Source organism: Leptosomus discolor, chromosome 25, assembly GCF_034619465.1.
Source record: "Leptosomus discolor isolate bLepDis1 chromosome 25, bLepDis1.hap2, whole genome shotgun sequence".
Taxonomy (NCBI): Eukaryota; Metazoa; Chordata; class Aves; order Leptosomiformes; family Leptosomidae; genus Leptosomus; species Leptosomus discolor.
The window spans coordinates 3,070,784-3,089,228 of NC_141415.1; the positions used below are offsets into that span (position 1 = coordinate 3,070,784).

Below are 18,445 nucleotides of genomic sequence, written 5' to 3' on the forward strand. Positions count from 1 at the left end.
GACATGTGCGTAATGTGTTAATTGTTTACTAAAAAGACTCTTAATGTGGCATTTCAGATATAATTAGGTGCCTATTTTGGACAACATATTAAGTGCTTTAGAACAAAAAGTGCTATAAAAACTATACCCATAGTGGGGACACATTTAATTTTTCTTCACGAGTTCCACTTTTTTTATTACATCACAAACTCGAGTTTTACGATTAGGGATGTCACTGCCCAGTTTGCCAAAACCGGCCGATGTTCTGGGAGACCAAAGGCAAAGAGCATCAGTTGCTCCAGGAGCACCGGTCCTCCAAAAGGGAGGCCCAGAGTATCCCTTCCCCCAGCTACTTTCTAAGTGAACGTCACTTGAGAAAACCGCCAACATTCCTGCCCTGTTGTGTCCCCCAGAGCCAGCGCGGATGCGGGCAGGGCCTGCCGGGTGTTTTGGGAGCTGTTTCGCTCGTCAGCCTGGATGCAGCAGCCCCCCCCCCCAGAGGGGGCTCACTGCTCACTGCAGTGACGGTGATTGCCAGGCGTGCAAGGACTTGGAGCAGTCCTGAACACGTACGCTCACAGCTTATCCCTCCCGCTGGTTTAGTGCCGGGTTATACAAGAGGTGGCTACACCTGCCCCTCTGAATTCGACCCAGGCAGTTTCAGTAAACTCCAAATAACTCACAAGTCAGTAAAAAAAAAAAGTTCAAAGCTTAAGGCGTTCTGGGCCCAGCTGCCCACCCCGCTCCATTAACACAGTCTGACATAAGGGGAGCAGCACGGAGCCTCGTGCCAGTCCCTCAGGGCTAGCGAGGACGGGCTGAGCTAACACACCACGCGGAACTGGGGCACTGGCCTCCAGCGGAGGAGCCGAGCAGCCGGCCAGATTGATGGCTGGGAGTGAGGTTTTTTGGTGGTGTTTTTATTTTTTTTTTATTTTTTTTTTAATAAACGCTGCAGCAAAATTCAGACCCTGTCTGAGCTGACCGAGCCGCCATGCCTTCCCCCTCCGGGGGGGCTGCCTGGATGGGACAGTTTCTGTGAAGTCCCAAGTCAGCGGTGGCCACACGACGGAGGAAGACAACGCCTCCACCCTGCCCACCAAGGAATACCACACCCTCCTCCTGCCCTACCCGCCAGACAACGCTGGCAGCACCACCAGAGAGAGAGCACCAGCTCCTCAGTCAGGGAGGAGACCTGAAGATGAGAGCTGCAAGCAAAGCTCTTTCTGGGAACAAAGTTCTTTTCTGATTCAAGAAGGAAGCGTCTGCGGGGAAGGGTGGGAGGTGAAACCAAGAACCCAGCTCGTTACCGCTGTCGATTTTCCCCATGCAAAAGGCTTGAGGTAGAGATGATGCTACCCAAAGCCTACAGAAACGTTCAGTTTTTCCTCCAGCGAGAAGGAAGTCAGCGAGCTCCCCTCGGCACAAACAACCACAGCTGCGCTGAAGATACCCAACCTCCTCCTCTGGGCAAGCCCAGCGACTACCGGCTTCACCTCAAAGGCTGAGCAATAGGAGTTCTCATCCAATCCCCCTGTTCTCCTGAAAAGCACAATCGCATTCCTCTGAAAAGCGGGAATTTCCACCCACCATTCTCAAGCTCAACCTAACACTCACACCCAAAACAAGTAATTCCCACTGTTCTGGGGAACATCTAAGCTCAGGACACATCTTGGAACTGGATCAGAACAGACAACAGAAGTGAGGCCCGAGAGCAGCGAGTTGCCGAACCGCTATCCTACTTCAGCACAAAACACCAGCACCTGCACTCGGTGCTCCACGGCAGGGGTGGTTGGAAGCTTTTGCAATTCCTTCTTTCCACAAGGTAAAAACCTCCGAAACAGGAACGGCTTCACGGCCTGTTCTCCAGCTGACCGTGCTTGACTCGCCATGTCCAGCTGACGCTGCAGTCAGGGGCAAGGGTGCACTGCAGCTCAATGCCAGAGTCGGGGACCTCCATGTCGTAGTGAACTGGCTGGCCTTCTTTCGTCACCAGGCTGAAAGCAGGGACTGGTATCTGCGAAGCAGAACAAACAGATCTGAGTGGCACTTCAAGCCTCTTTCAGAACATAACGTCCCTCTATCGAACTCAGCAAACAGCTTCCCAACCCAAGAAAAGCTCCTGCAGAGAGGCTTGTGCTTGGCAGGAACATCCAAACCTTCTCTCATAAGAAAGTATCTCAGAAACTGGACCAGGTAGCATTCACCCTGCTGCTGAACTGCCTCACCCAAGTTTCTGACCATTGCTGGTGGTTCCTGAACTGCCTGTGTTTGGGCACTGCGAATTCCTCTGCAGGCCAGCGATACTTTGCTTTGCGATGTCCAAGAAAGCCAAGTACGCCAAAGTGAACCAACAGAGCCAAAATATTTTCTGGACTTCTGCAACCCCTTTGTTTAGAGATGATCACCACATTCCGCATTCAGATGAGTCACAGTCCCACAAACACTCAGGAGTTTCTTTCAGGGGCTGCCAAGGCCCGCAGTGAGGTTCACTGGAGTCTGCCAACATCTCCTCCAACCTAACAAGTTAGCAGCATCACAGCCAAACACAGCCCGTTTCCCTTAGCTGAAATTACTGTTCTTGATGAAGAATCTTCTTCAGGGAGAGGGGAAAGAATTTACCTTTATAGGAGAGGAGAAGGATTTTTAAGGTACTTTCTAATATGGAGATCCCTACAGTCCCTATGACAATCCACAACGGCTTATGATTCAGAAAACATCTTCTGGTATCACATTCCTAACAGCAGCACTGAAGTTATGTCCCTAAATGTGTCATTAGGATCCTGGAATGGAGCTCTGGGTCACTGGTTTTAAGGCATTACGGGGCTGCCTTATGGAAGAAACTGCTTCTCAGACAAAATGTGTCTCACCTGGCTGCTTATCCCAGTGGCAATGTCTCCCACCTTTGTTCTGTGGAAATCCCTGATGTGTAAATTTTCTCCACTGAGCAACTGGATCTGGATTTTCACTCCTGAAATGTGCAAGAGAAGTCATTAACTTCTGCTGTAGGCATAATGACTTCACAGTCCAACACAGAAAAATTGACTAGCAAGGCACATACATCAGAAGAATTCATTTTTGTCATTAAGCATTTCACTTATGTAGGTCTTTTGCTGAGCATGGAGGCTTGCTGAGACAACAATGACTCACAGAGCAGAGCTGGATTTAGCATGAAAGCAGCTGAAGAGATGCATTGATTTGCACAACATGCCCTCAAAATTACTTTCTAGACATTTATGGTTATAAAGCAGATATTCTTGCACATGGCAGTTGCACAAGACAAGGCATACAAAGCTGAACCAGACCCTGTGTGTTCAGCAACTTCTCTGGCTGTTACTAGACTATACAGACTTGAGTGCTGGGGGTGACCTGCTGGAGAGCAGCTCTGTGGGGCAGGGCCTGGGAGTGCTGGTGTGCAGCACGTTGACCATGAGCCAGCAACGAGCCCTCATGGCCAAGGAGGCCAATGGCATCCTGGGGGGCATTAAGAAGAGTGAGGCCAGCAGGTCGAGGGAGGTTCTCCTCCCCCTCTACTCTGCCCTGGTGAGGCCACATCTGGAGTGCTGTGTCCAGTTCTGGGCCTCCCAGTTCAAAAGGGACAGGGAACTACTGGAGAGAGTCCAGCGGAGGGCTACAGGGATGATGAGGGGGCTGGAGCGTCTCTCCTATGAGGAAAGGCTGAGAGACCTGGGGCTCGTTAGCCTGGAGAAGAGAAGTCTGAGAGGGACCTTATCAACACCTATAAATATCTAAAGGGTGGGTGTCAGAGGATGGGGACAGGCTCTTTTCAGTGGTGCCCAGCAACAGGACAAGGGACAACGGGCACAAACTGGAGCACAGGAAATTCCTCCTGAATACGAGGGAAAACTTCTTTCCATTAAGGGTGACAGAGCCCTGGAACAGGCTGCCCAGGGGGGTTGTGGAGTCTCCTTCCCTGGAGACATTCAAAACCTGCCTGGATGTGATCCTGTGCCACCTGCTCTGGGTGACCCTGCTTTGGCAGGGGGTGGGACTAGGTGATCCCCAGAGGTCCCTTCCAACCCCCACCATTCTGTGAGTGCCTTCCACCCATCTATGACTGGGGCAGACTTGGCCGCTTGACCACCCGTGTGCTTTTAGGAGGGTCTGTGCTGACACAGTAACTGAAGGATAAGAAGAGCTCAAAGACTCCACACCCCAGACCCTCTAGGTACTGAGAAAATGATACCTGACCATTTATCCAACCTTTACAAATTCAGACTCACCGTTGAAATAGCTGGGGGTGTCTGTGTGCCGACTGCGGTTCAGCAGGTTGTTCCAGCTGAAGCTCTGTCCATCCGCCTGGCTGTTCCAGGAATGAATCCCAGAGCTCATAGTGTCCCTCAAGCTCTGAGAAGCCTTCATGGAGTTCTGTGGAAGTAAGCACAAGTTTGTCAAAGGCTCCTAAAGAAAGTGAGCTTGCACGAGCTAAACATTAAAATAACCTTAGGAAGAAAAAAAGCAGAAATCCACAGGGGTCTAAGGCTGGGCCTTGAGCTATTCAACATCTACCTGACGCCTAGAAAAGGGGATGAATAGCCATGCAGCAGTTTGCAGACACAGTTAAAATATTCTCAGTATTCAAATCAACAATCAGCTGAAGAGTTGGATGAGAAAAGAGGGTTTTATCACACTGAGTGACAGGAGAACAAAGCATCAGATAAAATTCTAATGCCAGTAAGTGGCAAGTAACACACAGGAAAGGCAGTTAACTGTACATCAACAACTACAGACCCTACGCTGCTGTACTGCTTGGAAAAGTCAGCACTATCTGAGAGTCAGAGAAGGTCAATCTGACAACATCAGCATAGTGGTAGGTACCAGTCAAAAGTCAAATTAAATGTTAGGGTTAGGTATTAGGAAAAAAAAAAAAAGAAAAAGAAAAAGCAGAGTGACATCCCACGCTGCACACCATGCTGTGTCAACAGCTCAACCACTGTACAGAACTCTGCTGAATCCTCCTCCCAAAGCACTACAAGGCTGAGAAGAGGAACAGAAATAGGAAACAAAGATGATCGCAGGCAGAAATGACTCCTGTAGATGGCAGGCTATACAATTTTGGACTCTACGCCTTTGAAAACAATGATTGAAGGGCTTATGTCCTTCCCTGGTTCAACAAGGCTTATTCAGTGTTTCTCACCAGTATCCCCCACTCCATGAACACAAGAGAGAGCAAATAAAATTAACGAAGCTTAGTAGTTAAGTAACTTAAGACTATGTAAGTCATTAGTACAAATGAGTTAAAAGAAGTTCACGGAGGACAGATCCATAGGCTGGGAATGAATATCCAAGAGCAGGGTCTTTGTTCTTCTGTCCCGCTCTTCTGGTCTTTCCCTAAACACCCCTTTAGTGGCCACTGCCAGGAAGACGACCCTGGCCTGCAGAGCTGTTTGGTCCAACCTGGTACAGCTCCTGTGCTCACGGCTGCTTCTTCAGCAGCTGCCTTCTGCACAGAGCGGGCCAAGGCTGCTGAGATTTTCCTGATCCCCACACTTGATGCTTACTGTGAGCGTACAGCAGAGGGGAGCAACTGGAGGAAAGGGATCCGTACTGGACAGTAAACTAAAGAACAACTACAATCCTAAATACCCTGTGGTCCAAGAACAAAGATTTCTTCCCAAGCTGCTCTGCAGCAAACGGGGTGTCAAAAAGCAGCGACAAACATGAGAAACTCTGGATGTCCATTGGCCACAGCTTCCAGTGTCCCAGAGGCGGTTCCCCTGCCGCCCCCCACCCCCCCAGTAACATCCGTTCATCCTCACCTTCTCACTGGCATCCGACACAAACGGGCTGTCGATGCTGAGACAGGAAAGCATTTGTTCTTGCTCCTCCAGCGAGTAAGGCTGTGAGAGGCTGTTCAAAAACAGTTCTGCAAGCAAAAGGAAAGAGAAGGAAGACATTTCCAGAGTTTCCTTTCACGCCTCCCTGCTCTAATCAGTTACTGCAATTAATACCCAAAGCTTCTTCAGCATCGTCTAAGGAACATTGATATTAGTGTCCGCGAAACACAGGACACACAACTCCTCTGCTAAGCAGAGGCTACGGCCACCACTGTGAGAACAGGGAAACGGAAAGGACAGATGAATTGTGCAATGACATGCAAAATGCCAGAGACGGGACTAGCACCCAGAATTTCCCAGTTCTTGCCTATTATGTCACCCACCAGTCTTCACTCTAGATCCATCCACATCATATCCAGGGAAAAGTCACACTTATGTACTCAACTCTCGCAGTAACTTGCACTCATAATACCCAGTCCTGACAAGGCTGTTGAAGATCCAAAGCCATTTGAGAAGAAAGCTGGCCCTCAGCAACCCCTAAAACGCCATTCCTCACAAGTTACATTTCAAGACACTTTTTTCCTAGCTTGAAGTTTTCAATTAATTTACAGAGAGTAGAAAATATGGGACTAAAAAAGGGAAAGGTTGAGTTACACTGGGGCGATGGAACTGCACTGTTCACTGATTTTCACACTGAACTTGCTGCTGGTTTTCAAATTCTGGATTGCTGCTGGTAATTCAGTTTGTTGGCTGGTGGCTACAGGTACTCCACCACCCAGAACAAAACAGTTGCAGACTGATTTTAATTATACTGCTTTGTTTGACATCTCCCATCCAACAGGTTTTGCCTTTTATCAAAAATAACTGTGTTTGAAAACCTAAAATTTCGGGCAAAGTTGGAGTTGCAGACACTGTTTATTTGGTGCGCATAAGCACAGGTCTGAAACCGGTTGGTTTTTGAGAGGTTCCTGCACCTCTCACAGAAGTTCGCTCCACTGTTCTGAGAGGGGAAGGAAATCCTGACCTCTACCTTTGTGGCATATTTAATTGGTTAAGAACTGCTAGTTTTGGTAATTTAAAGGAAGGCTGAGCAAGTTGCTTAACGAGAGAGGAACTACAAACAAAATGACATACAAGCTCAAAACGCAGAAGTAGCTGTCAAGAGGCCAAAAGAAATCAGCTGTATGTTTAACGTGCTCTCAAGCAAAAAGCTGAACTCCCTACACAGGCCATCGCTTACCTATTTCCAGCTGCTGAAGCTCTTGCTCTGAAATGGTGGTTGCTCTCTCCACATGGCCGCAGCTCTTCAGGGGGAGCGGAGTGGAGGAGAGAGGTGGAGGGTCCCAGGTCTCAGGTAACTCCTTGCAGACGTTCCAAGGGGTTCCCTCGACCTGCTCTGTTTGCTCCAGAGGTGGTGGTGGTGGTAGGACAGGGCTTGCACAAGAAACTTTGACTGCCAGTTTTGGGTCAGAACCAGTCTCGGAAACTGGGCTCACTGTGGGGGACAGGGACGTTTGTGGATTGTTTTCTTTGTTCAGAGATAAATGCCTAGGCTCTCTGTATTCACCTTTCCAGGGGCTTGTCACACCTCCCACTACAAAAACAAAAAGCACACAAACATTAGCAAATAAAGAAAAAAAGGAAGTAAAAGTCTTCCTTCACAATAAGAGTTTCTGAACTGTATCTTGCTGTAAAATGCCCGGCTTCTCCAGAAGACAAAACCAGATCACCTCTGCAAATTCTTGCTGTATTACAGAACCTGCCAGCAGGATTAAGCTGAAACAAATTATGGATAGTCTTAGAGGCAAGACAGGACCACAAGTATGAGTTACAGCTCAGGATGCAATAAACCTTTGCTTTCCAGGATGCAGTAAACCTCTGCTTTCAGTTTTGCTGCATACCCGGCTCCAGCTCACCAGATGCAGTTGATACTTCAGCAGAATACAAGCCCAGCCACAGCACACACCTTAATAAACCCACATAAAGCACAACATCGCCTACTGCAAGCAGAGAAGGAACGAAGAGCATGTGACAGCAAACAGGAAATTTTCATTTATTTGGGTGAGAAACACCCAGCTGCAAGCAAAAGCTACCAACCCCAAAACATACATCAACGCTGCAGCCTGTGCAAATGATATGATGAACAGTAAAACATACTGGTATTCCCCACAGGACCACGCCGACCCAACTAGCAACTGGCCACTTTACCCGTGGGTAAGAAGCTTTAGGGACAGGACATTTCTACCTTCTTCAAGGGCGACACTGGTCTTCGTTTTCAGTTCAGACGCAGATGCTCTCTGAACAGGCTCTTTCTCCAGGCCCATTTTAATAATCTCAGCAGTGAGAGGGTTGCAGGAAGGTGGAATTTCCCTCAGAGGAGGTGGTTCTTTAGCTATCTGTGTAACAAACAGGAAATGAAAGAGGTTAGACCAGAGAGGCTTCATTTGATTTCAGAAAGGTTCTTCCCACCCCGCGAGCATTTCCAACTGAAATTACAGCATTAATTGAGAGACCTGAGCAGTAATTTTAGCACAGCTGAATGGCCAAAAAGTCACACCCAAGTCCTGAGAAGGGTACGAAAGAAACAGCCCTAGCATGTGTAACACCCAGCAGTCGAAGAGGCAACAGAAACCATCAGCTTCCAAAGGAAGGGTGGCATCAGCTTGGATGCCCAGCTGGCTGGCAGCCAGCCTTCCTGAAACGACTGCTCTCCAGCCAGGCACGACGAGGTTTCGCAGGCTTACGTACCTTTTACTGGAGGGATGTTGGGTCACTCACCTTCAGGCAGAGTGGGTGATTGTAATACTGGGTCCAAGGGTGGCACCCGTTAAGCATATGCAGCATCATACAGCAGCTGCTCCAGACATCCACTTTGGAGTCACAGCGCTTTCCCATGACCACCTCCGGAGCCATATGAGTCTCCGTGCCAGGCACATAGTTCCCTAAAACCATTCAAATGAAAACTCACTGCACGTAAACTACAGAATTATTCCAACACAACTGCTGGCAAGCCTCAGGCAGGCTCCTTGCCTTTCTAGTTAAAGTGAGAAACAAGCCACTTCAGCCCCAAAATCAGCACCTCCTGCTCTTACAAGCTGTTCAAAGGCTACATCTTCGTATCAGTCTCATCCCTTACACAGAGAGTAGGTATGGAGCTCCCCTTTCCAGCAAATCTGGGAGGCAAAACACGACCTCCATTGGTGAGCTCAGCAGTACAAAACCTAACCTTCTCTTTCAACAGCTGCATTAAACAGCACTGCGCAGAAGTCAGTGAAGAATTTTGCTTTGGTGGAGGTCAGGATTTTTCCCCAGCTATTTAGTGAGGCTACATGACAAGTCAGAGTTAGATTTTTAAGTATCAATGTGGTTTCTTGCAGGGACAAAACACTGAATGCTGTATGCTGACACACAAAAAATACAACAGCCTTCTAGACTGGGAGATAAGGACCACCTTCCAACCTTAGGTTCATTTTAGCTGTCAGTGGGACACATCACAGTAAGATCAATAAATGCGACACTGTGAGCAACATTAAGGCTGGAAAATACAGTCGCTTGCAAATTAGCCATATGTAAATGTTCAAAAAGAAAGAATGAGTCAGTAGGGCAATTCTTTAGAATCGCAGCAGAAAATCCTTACCTGTGACCAAGCACTTTCCCAGGCCATCTGGATGAAGGTGAGCAGAGTGACCAAAGTCACACAGAAGAGCCCTGCTTCCATCATCAGACAAGAGCACATTTTCCGCTGACAATGAGAAGTTTTTAATTAGTCAGTTGCCTTTATATTACGGTCACCAAGATGGGAAAAAAGTCAAAAGCCCACAGAACTACAGTTTTTTGAGCGCAAACCAGGGCCTATTACTCCTATGGAGTGTCCCTGGTTTAAGCAAGTACACAACTAGAATTATCTCAACTTCTAAGCTACCAATTATCTGCCCTGGACATTGCTCTACCCCAGTGGTGGGGCTACCTGGGCAAACAGCCTGTCAGACCCACTGGATGACAGGAAGAAAGAGGTGACAAACACACCATGCCCAGCTGTTTAGAACCAGGTTAAGCTCTAATCTCAAAGGTAGAGCTGAAAATCTAGTAAATAACCTCTTGCCATGCAGCCACTTAATCTCCAAGAAGTTTGCCTCTTGTAAGAGAAAGGGAAGAACAAGGTACCTTAAGTACCATCTCACCTTTTACATCTCCATGGAGAATGTTCTGAGCATGAAGATACTCCAAGCCCTCTAATGCCTGGCCCAAATAACTGAGGGCTCTGTCTTCTGGCAGGCAGCCACTCTGTTTAATTAGCTGACCTAGTGAGCCACCTAGAAAGGAATCCAGAGAGTTCATGTTAGCTTATCTTTAAATTCTTCCCAGCGTCATCAGCCTTCCTCATCATTTCTGATGAAGAAACGAGAACTGCCCAGTCTGACAGCCCTTATCTTCCGCACGTGGGTCTGTTCCTTTTGTTTATTCCCGGAGTTGTGCTGCCCACAGAAAGTGGCCTCTTTCACGTAGCCTTTTGCTTAGTGTCAGCTGAACAGTGTTGCTTTGCATCAAAAGCAACTACTCTGTGATCATATCGGACACTTCTGGGTGCAACCGATCAGCAGCCTGAATCTTCACAGGCTGCAATTTCCATGGTCCTGGCCAGAAAAAGGAGCATCAGGCAATGGGAGCATCGAGGTTTGCTGATACCGTATTCCCTGTTCCATGCACGTAAACAGCACCAGCCATGTGTTTTGGTGAGAACTTGCAGCTGCTGTTCAAGAGATACACATCTTGAACCGGAGCGAGGCAGGACTGGCAACGATTCCCCCCCGGAAAGACCACGGCAGGGGTTACACACACCTAGCCCAGCCCACTCAGGAACTAACGCTAGGGACACTCTGGACACACCAAAGGATTAACAGATTTAGAATTTGGGCAGGAGGAAGAGGAGATCAATGTCCACAGCACTCAACAGTTACAATGGTGCCTCCATTGGGGTCGTGCCTTTCTCACCCTCCATCAGCTTCATGAAGATGGTCACCCAAGGTCCTTCCTTCACAGCCCCGTACAAGGGGACAACTTTTGGACTCGTTATGGCAGCACATGTCGTTAACTCCTCTGCACGGAAGTGTTCAACTTGTACCTAGGGAAACAAAGCAGCGCTGAACAGATTTTGTGATGAATCCTGACAGAACCGTCCCTCCCTGATGCCTGGGTCAGAGCACCCCACACTGCTGAACAGCAGAGGCACAAGGATAACCTTCGTTAACAGGAATCAGTGGGTTCAGCAGTAAGTGGGAACACTCAGAACAATTCTGAACAAGGATGATGAGAGTCCCTAAATCCTCAGTGTCTGAGTAAAGTTAAAATTTACCAGAAAAGATGCCAGGTTGCAATCCCTCTGGCTTATGTCTGAGGACTGGTAATCTTCAGAAGGAAGGTAATTTCTGTCTCAGTTAAAAAGATAACACTGACAACTTAAGCATTCTGCTTTCGTGAAAGAAGGAAAAAAAATATCCAAGGATGCTTGGCAAAAATAAAACTCCCCCAAAACAGGAGGGAAAGGACTGACACAATCACCTTTTTAGGTGATACTCAGCCTGCGCTGAAAAAAGGTTAAAGAAAAACTCTATTTGCTAAGTTCGGCCAAACAAAATAAACCAAGAATTTGCTAAAGACCAGAAGGAAAACATGAGTCATTAAGATTCTGGTGGGAAAAGGATGTATCATGTTTCCTCACCATCAGCAATACAGCTAAAGCTAGTTTTCTTTAATCTCAAGAATGTGGAGAGCAGGTGCTTGCAACACCGAGTATGGTGGCAGGTCAGGTAGTCCCCTCCTAACACAGGCCGACGGCAGGAACTCCAGGCAGTTACTGATGTAAAGTGAAATGCATCGCAGTTATGTGTCCAGCCTGCATGTTAGAACTCACTGGTTTAAGAGTTTGGTCTGAGAAGAGGTATTTCTGATCTACAGATGTATCCTTTGAAACCCTCCAGTAATTAGGAAACAAAACCCAAACCTGACATTTTGAAAGACTTCAGCTTCTCACATCTTTCTTTTCAGCCCTACCACTCCTCCTTCCTGTAAATATACCTCACTAGTAACAGTTATTTTTCCTAAGACTCTGTATTTGCAAAACTTATAATAAATTTACGTAGTTACATAGTGTCAGAAAACAACTGGTCATGCTGCCACAAAATTTCACATCTAAAACGTGAGGATGCACAGTAGGAAATCACTTTCTGCATGCTTTAAATACGTTTGCTTCTATACAGCTGACAAATGAAATGGTTAAAAAAACTGGACAAGCTGGCTTAGTGTTAGCACTTACATCTTTCCACAGGCAATACAGCAAGTCGAGACCCATGTGAACATAAAAAAACGAGCATTTTAAGTTGAAAAACGCAAGTTCCAATTCTTTTTGCGTACAATATTTTTGTACTCAAGACAAATGCTTCCCACACACTTGTTGAAGTTTTCTACTGGAGTAACGTGAGAAACATCAGTTCATGGAGGTGATGAAACTATTCAAGTGTTAAGTGCAAACAAAATAGTTTACATTTTCATCATCTACTTGCATTATCACTCTGCCTTCCCCTCTGAGGTTCCCCCATGGCTGCCTACAAATCAATACCCCAATTCAAGTTAATTCCACACTCTTCATTTATTCTATGACAACGGCATATCTTGGTGTACAATAGATTATTATGCCAACTTCTGGAAAAACACACATCCTTTGCTGCATCTGTAACAGAATCACCTCAGTACAATGTGCCAGTGTTGCACATGACGCTCACTGAGCAGATGAAAGCTCTCTCTGTTTTAAGTGCCTACCGGCTGCCTTATTTTTTTCCTACTTCATTCCTTTTTTCAGGAGAAACACCTGCCATGTCACCACTTACACCAGACGTGTTTTAAGATGAGAACAGTTAGACAAGCAGACAGCTCACACGGCCGTTTCTCCCCCGCAGGCACTAGGAACACAATCCTTCTGGAATCTCTGCTCTCTCGGCCTGTCTCTGCACAAAAAGCAAGATCCCTTGTAGCACGCTTTGAAGGTCAGACAAGCCTATTTCGGGCTGCTAAGCTTGACCCCTGCGCACATACAGGTTCTCTGGCTGATGCTTCTCTCCATGCCACCACCTTGAAGTTCTTCCTTGGACAAAACCACAGCAGCGTTTCGCTATGACTGTACAATAAGGTACCCAAGGCAGCCGGAAGGAGAAGACTTTTTCTCCATATGCCTTCTTGCGTCAGGAACCCCCCCTTTCTCACACACAAAATTACCTTTTTGGCAGCACACTGAAATCCCGTCTGTTTGTCCTCTATTTTGTATACTTCTCCGAAGGAGCCAATGCCCAAAGAACCGTGACACTTGGTCCAATGAACCTCTTCTCGGTACTCATAATCCACTGGCTTTAGTTTCTGGAAGTTAAAATCAGAAAGAAAGATGAAGCAAGGAAAGAAACACTTAACTGTTGAGCTCCACAGACAGAGACCAACATTTTCGGAAAAAGCATCATGATAGATACGACTGCACCTCCCTCGAAATCCCTGCACAAAATTACTGCTGTCACAGTAGTAATTGAGATGAAACGATACGGGAGAACCTACGTGATTTCTGTGGGCTCTGTTTGATTCCAACGAGTGCACCTCATTGCTGTAAAGAAAGACCACCAGTATTTGGATAGCTTTGGAGCTCCAAACTGTTCCCTTCACATGCAGGACATAACTATGACGCTAAACCCTACATCTATGTGTGAGCTAATCCTGTGTTATAATCACTAGACTGAGATTGTGCCTTAGGTCTCAGTGTAAAGACATTCAGGCAGGTGAGTGACACCTTGAGCTCCACCGACAATACTGACAGGGTCACGCTGATTCCAGAGAAGAGCCCTCTAAGCGGATTTGAAGGTGGCAAGATAGATCTGGATTCAGAAGAAATGAATCATTCCTTTAAGATTTACATGCATTTGCTATGCCTAAGGCCTGCGTTTGGCAAGGGACAACGTGCGAGCTGCTGGTTTCCTCCCAGAGGCAGCAGACGTGCTTTCTGCACCTTCACAATGTACGTGTCCCTGGTTTCTGTCTGTGTCACAGTCCAGGTCATCTATAGCCAACAAAATATTGCAGCCCGTCACCTGAACGGACTGGGTTCTTTCACAGACAAACAGAGAGGACACGTTCAAAGACTGACTAAGCACAGAAACACTTCTCAGACAAAGCATGCATGTTTTGTGAACGAGCGAACAAATTAGAGCCACCAATCTAAGGGCTTTAGAGCCTTCAAAAATCAAAACTGCAACGTTAACTGGCAGCCTCCAACCATATCAAGAACCATTCGGAAAAGGCAGCCTCGTTACAGAAGGTAGCACGTAGATACAGACTGTCCCTCTTCTGAAACCCAGGAGAAACTCTGCCTTCCACGGCACTGGGGTGTGGGGTCAGAAGATCACCTCATTAAGCAGCACGCCTTCATTTTCGTCTGCTTCATGAAACTGTTCCTTCGGGTCCAGACCACCTCCTCTCCACGTCTTGGCTAGGCTGGCTAAATTTTGTGGTTCACCGAGACTCACGCTCCCCTTCAAGGCGTCTACCAAGTATTCTTCCACAGAAAACTTGTCTGAACTGGTTTTCATGGACTGGCTGATGCATTTGGGGAAACTATATTCTAAGTTCAGGCCAGAGAAGCGATGCTCACTGTCTTGATAGTTGAGATCACCATGGAAGTACATCTCCAGAGCATTACGTTTCATGGCATGGAGAGGACTCTCCAGATGTGGGAAATGGGGGGGTATTATGTTGTAGGGAAAAGGATGGAGAGTTTCAGGCTGTGGAACACTGTCCCTCTGATAGTGCCGTTTCCAAACATGATTAAGGCACTGAATGGGGCTTATCAACTTGTGCAGTTCTGTTTTGTACTGGCTCCTCGGTGAATGGGGTTTGCCCGTGGACAGAACCTTCTCTGGTTTCTCAAACGGCAGCGGATCATAGGCCAAGTCCTTGTTAAATTCTGAAACCCAAAAACTGTTTCTGTAAAGATTATTTTGGTGTGACTCATCCTCCTAGAAAACAAAACAAAACAAAACAGCTGAGCAGGAACCTCCAGACAGCCAACCAAAATTCAACCGGGAATTGTCAGGAGTTTGCAGGGGTCCCACCGGTACAAAAGGAAGGCTTAAGGATTCTCACCTGGACAGGAATTGGGGTGCAGCTCTCTTGTTCTGGAGTTCTGGGACCCCGCCTGCCAGCAGCCACTGTTTGTATTTTCAGCTTGGACCTTTTCTTGTGACGTTTCTTTTTCGTCCTACCACGATGCCTCCCTCTCCAACAGGTAGGTGCCATCTTCCCCTCCGTTGCGTGGGCCACATTGTTAGGGATCTGATCGAGACTGTCCGACCGGCTGTTGGGAACCAAAACGCATGAAGTCTCTTAGATCTGACGGTCAAAGCACACCTCCAGGTAACAATTACCAAGAGAACAAGAGTGAGAATTAGCAATTCTGCCTTCTGAGATTTAAAGAATAGAGAATGACAGCATAACTTCTTGCCTTCTAATATGCAGCATTTGTGACTTCAGTATGAAGGCAGAGTACTGTATCTGGCATTGTAAGAAAGAAATACGGAGGGTGTGTGGGGGAAGCAGAGCATTAAGTCCCCCAGTATTTGCAAATTCTGCAAGGAACAGCAAGACTAGACGGCAAAACACAAGGAAAAGCACTGAATGTCTCCAGGTTTCTTTGACACAGTTTATGTCTGCGATTTATAGTGAACGCAGAGATTATGTATAAATCAATCTATTTTAAAAAACTGCTAAAATTAATAAAAGTGCTCTTAATATAAACGTCTGCTCTATTTGAAAGAAAAATAGGCTTTGCACCAAAGAAAAGGGATGACTAAGTGCACTTAAATAAAATAGCTTCAAAAAGCCAAAATGTTCTGGCATGTAAAGCCCAATACTACAATGTGATTTCTATATACAAACCAGCACTGGCCAGCACACCAACTGGGGGTCTGTACAAACAGATGCAACGCTCAAGAGGAATATTTGCCTGTGGTTATCCAATACCAATCGTAGCAGCTCAGATTTTTTTTAATATCAAGTTGTAAGAGAAAGCAGGGTATTTGATCTTCAGACAAAGAAATCACAACTGTGCTGTTGATTCAGATATAGTCATCTGCCTTTACTGAACAGTGATGCAGTTCACAGCCAGCATTGCTCTCTCCATCTTCTCCTGTGGTTTCAGCGCACCACCGAGCACTAAAAGATCCAGTAAGGAAAGTTCTAAGCGATGGCATTACCACATTGCCTTGAACCTGAACAGATAGCTGGCGTGCATTCCACATAAACCCTCTAAGAAATGGTTCACTATGCATTTCTTCAGCTGGTTCACGGGACAATGTCATACAGTCCGTGGCAATGTCAAACCACAGACCTCACAGGGCCAGATTCAGGGTCTAAAAGCTGCCAGAAAACAGGCAGCACCAAATTCTGTATCCCAGCCACCCACTTCAGACAGTGCTGGAGCTGCTTGGTAAAGCTCCAGGATGTGCCCCAATAGGGCACGTATTCCTCATGAAGGAAAAGCGGCTCACTCCCAGACGGCTTCAGGAAAGCAAGCCCCAGGCCTCCATTTTTCTATCGCAACTGTTACTCCTCCTTTACCACTTCCAGCTTCTCTTCACAACTCTGTGTCTGCTGCTGATGCTGTCATTAAGCAAAGGTTCTTCTCTCATCCCCTTTTGTTTACCCTCCCCAGAAACAAAGCGGTTCCTTTTTCTCAGGACTACTTCCAGCAGCAGCCTAAGTTTTCCACGACTTTTCAAAGAGGATGGTGTAACGTAACATCAGGACAGCTCAGTTAAAAAAAGACTGAAAATTTTCCCTTGGATCCTTCTACTTCAAGCCCATGAATCTCAAAAGAAAAAAAAAAAAAATTCACTCAGTCATTTCAAAAGAAATTTGACCACCCAGAAATAGAGGCAGAAGACTACAAGGGCCAGCAGATCAGCAGGCATTGACAATGAGACAGCGCAAGGTGCTCCAAGTGGTTTGTGCTTAAACTTATATTTTCTCCTAACAAAAAAGGGTTTTGATGAAGATGGCTGGGGAAAGACACACTCTTCCTGAGCCTCAGGCAGAAAGGGCAATTCAAACAGGACTGCTTTGGGAAAAAAATATGATAAGCACACAGAGCCAGGGTGATTTGGAACAAGCGGACACACACAACAGTGAAGGTGGGTATTCATGTTAAGAAGTCTCTCACCTGTAGCGCTTACTATGAGCAATAAAGGATCTCTCTGACAAAGTGGGGCTGAACTCCTGACTGTTTTCACCTATGTGAAAGAAAACAGGATCGTCACATGTCTTCAGTATCAGGCAAAGTCTCTCCTGGTAACAACCGGACCAAGAAACAACTCTACCAACTTGTTAAACCCAACAGCGATCCAGACAAATCACCACGCAGTCCTGCCACGTCACCCACGCTACATTCTTCCTCCCCCAGCACTAGACAGCTTCCCAGCACTGCGATCTCCTGATCCCCAGCAGATCTTTCCCACCTGACAGCTTTATTTTGTTTTTCTTCTCTTTCCCCCTCTTTTAAAACACCTTTCAGAAGTCAGCCAAGACACAGATTTACAGTCAAAGCAGGTAGGTGCAACGGCCACATGCTGTTCTGTTATTTATCCAGTGGATGCTGCCACATTATCAGGAGATTTCATGAGCTTCCTAAATAGAGACTGGGATGTGTCACCAACTCCACCCCACTTGGGATTACAAATAGATTTCGTCTCAGCTCTCCAGGAGTGCAAAGCGAGTGAAATCTCATACTGCGTTACACATTCCTTTTTCTCAATGAAGAGCAGACCGCCCTGCTACTTACATTCTGCTTGGGCAATAATAGAAATTGATGCACAGCCTCCTTCTGTTTCTTCTTTTGCTGTTCCTTTGGTGATTACATCATTCAGGATTTTCCACTGACTGTGAAAGATGACCTTCTTTGAATCTTCTACTTTGCAAACACTGCTCTGCTTTTCACTCACTGTCTCCTTCAGCCCTTTGGTAGCTGTGAGCTCCTTCTTGTGCTTGACGGCTGGATCGGGAGCTCCCTGGCATGTAATTCCCATCACTGCCATTTCACAGGTTCAGAGAGTCACTGAGTAAGAGAAAAAAACAAAGCAAAACATTTGTCAAAATACTTCACAGGCAGAAGCGGCTTCAAGTTCATGAGACATGGGAGGCTGCTGAAGGTATCACGTTACTAAATCATTTAAACCAAATCAAGGTCCTACCCAACCTCTGAGCACGGAGCTGAAAAAGAACCCAAGACCGCCAGCTCTCCATCCCTGACTTCTACCACTGAAGATTGGAGTATCAACGTTATTCTCAGTACTAAAAACATGAGACCACACAGGTTTCAAAGGGAAATTTATTTCCTGGTATATTCCATTAGCTTCAATACAAACAGTGAAACCATATAAAAGAGGGAACTCTTGTAGCACTAAACAGGAAGAGTATTCACCCCGCAAAAAAAGAAAAAAAAAAAAAGACATGAAAGATTTTCTCCTAGAGTGCACCTAGGAGAAATTACATTGTGCTCTCACACCACAGAAAACAGCCACAAAATCCTGCTGATTGCTTTCTTCCTTGTACTCAGTCACCCTCAGATTCATTTCTCATTTTTC

At 46.5% G+C, this 18,445-nt stretch overlaps 1 protein-coding gene across 1 annotated transcript; it reads right to left on the minus strand.

The window, feature by feature from the left end:
• Positions 1-1,816: 1,816 nt before the first annotated feature.
• Positions 1,817-17,896, minus strand: MAP3K14 (mitogen-activated protein kinase kinase kinase 14). The gene is made up of 15 exons (XM_086478010.1): positions 17,644-17,896; positions 17,026-17,095; positions 14,952-15,162; positions 14,216-14,824; positions 13,047-13,184; positions 10,770-10,899; positions 9,959-10,090; positions 9,415-9,519; positions 8,556-8,719; positions 8,023-8,173; positions 7,018-7,371; positions 5,760-5,866; positions 4,224-4,368; positions 2,850-2,950; positions 1,817-1,996 (listed from the first exon to the last, which is right to left on the minus strand). Exons 1-15 carry the CDS (start codon positions 17,894-17,896, stop codon positions 1,832-1,834), a joined length of 2,835 nt encoding a protein of 944 aa, XP_086334136.1. The 3' UTR covers positions 1,817-1,831.
• Positions 17,897-18,445: the final 549 nt, after the last annotated feature.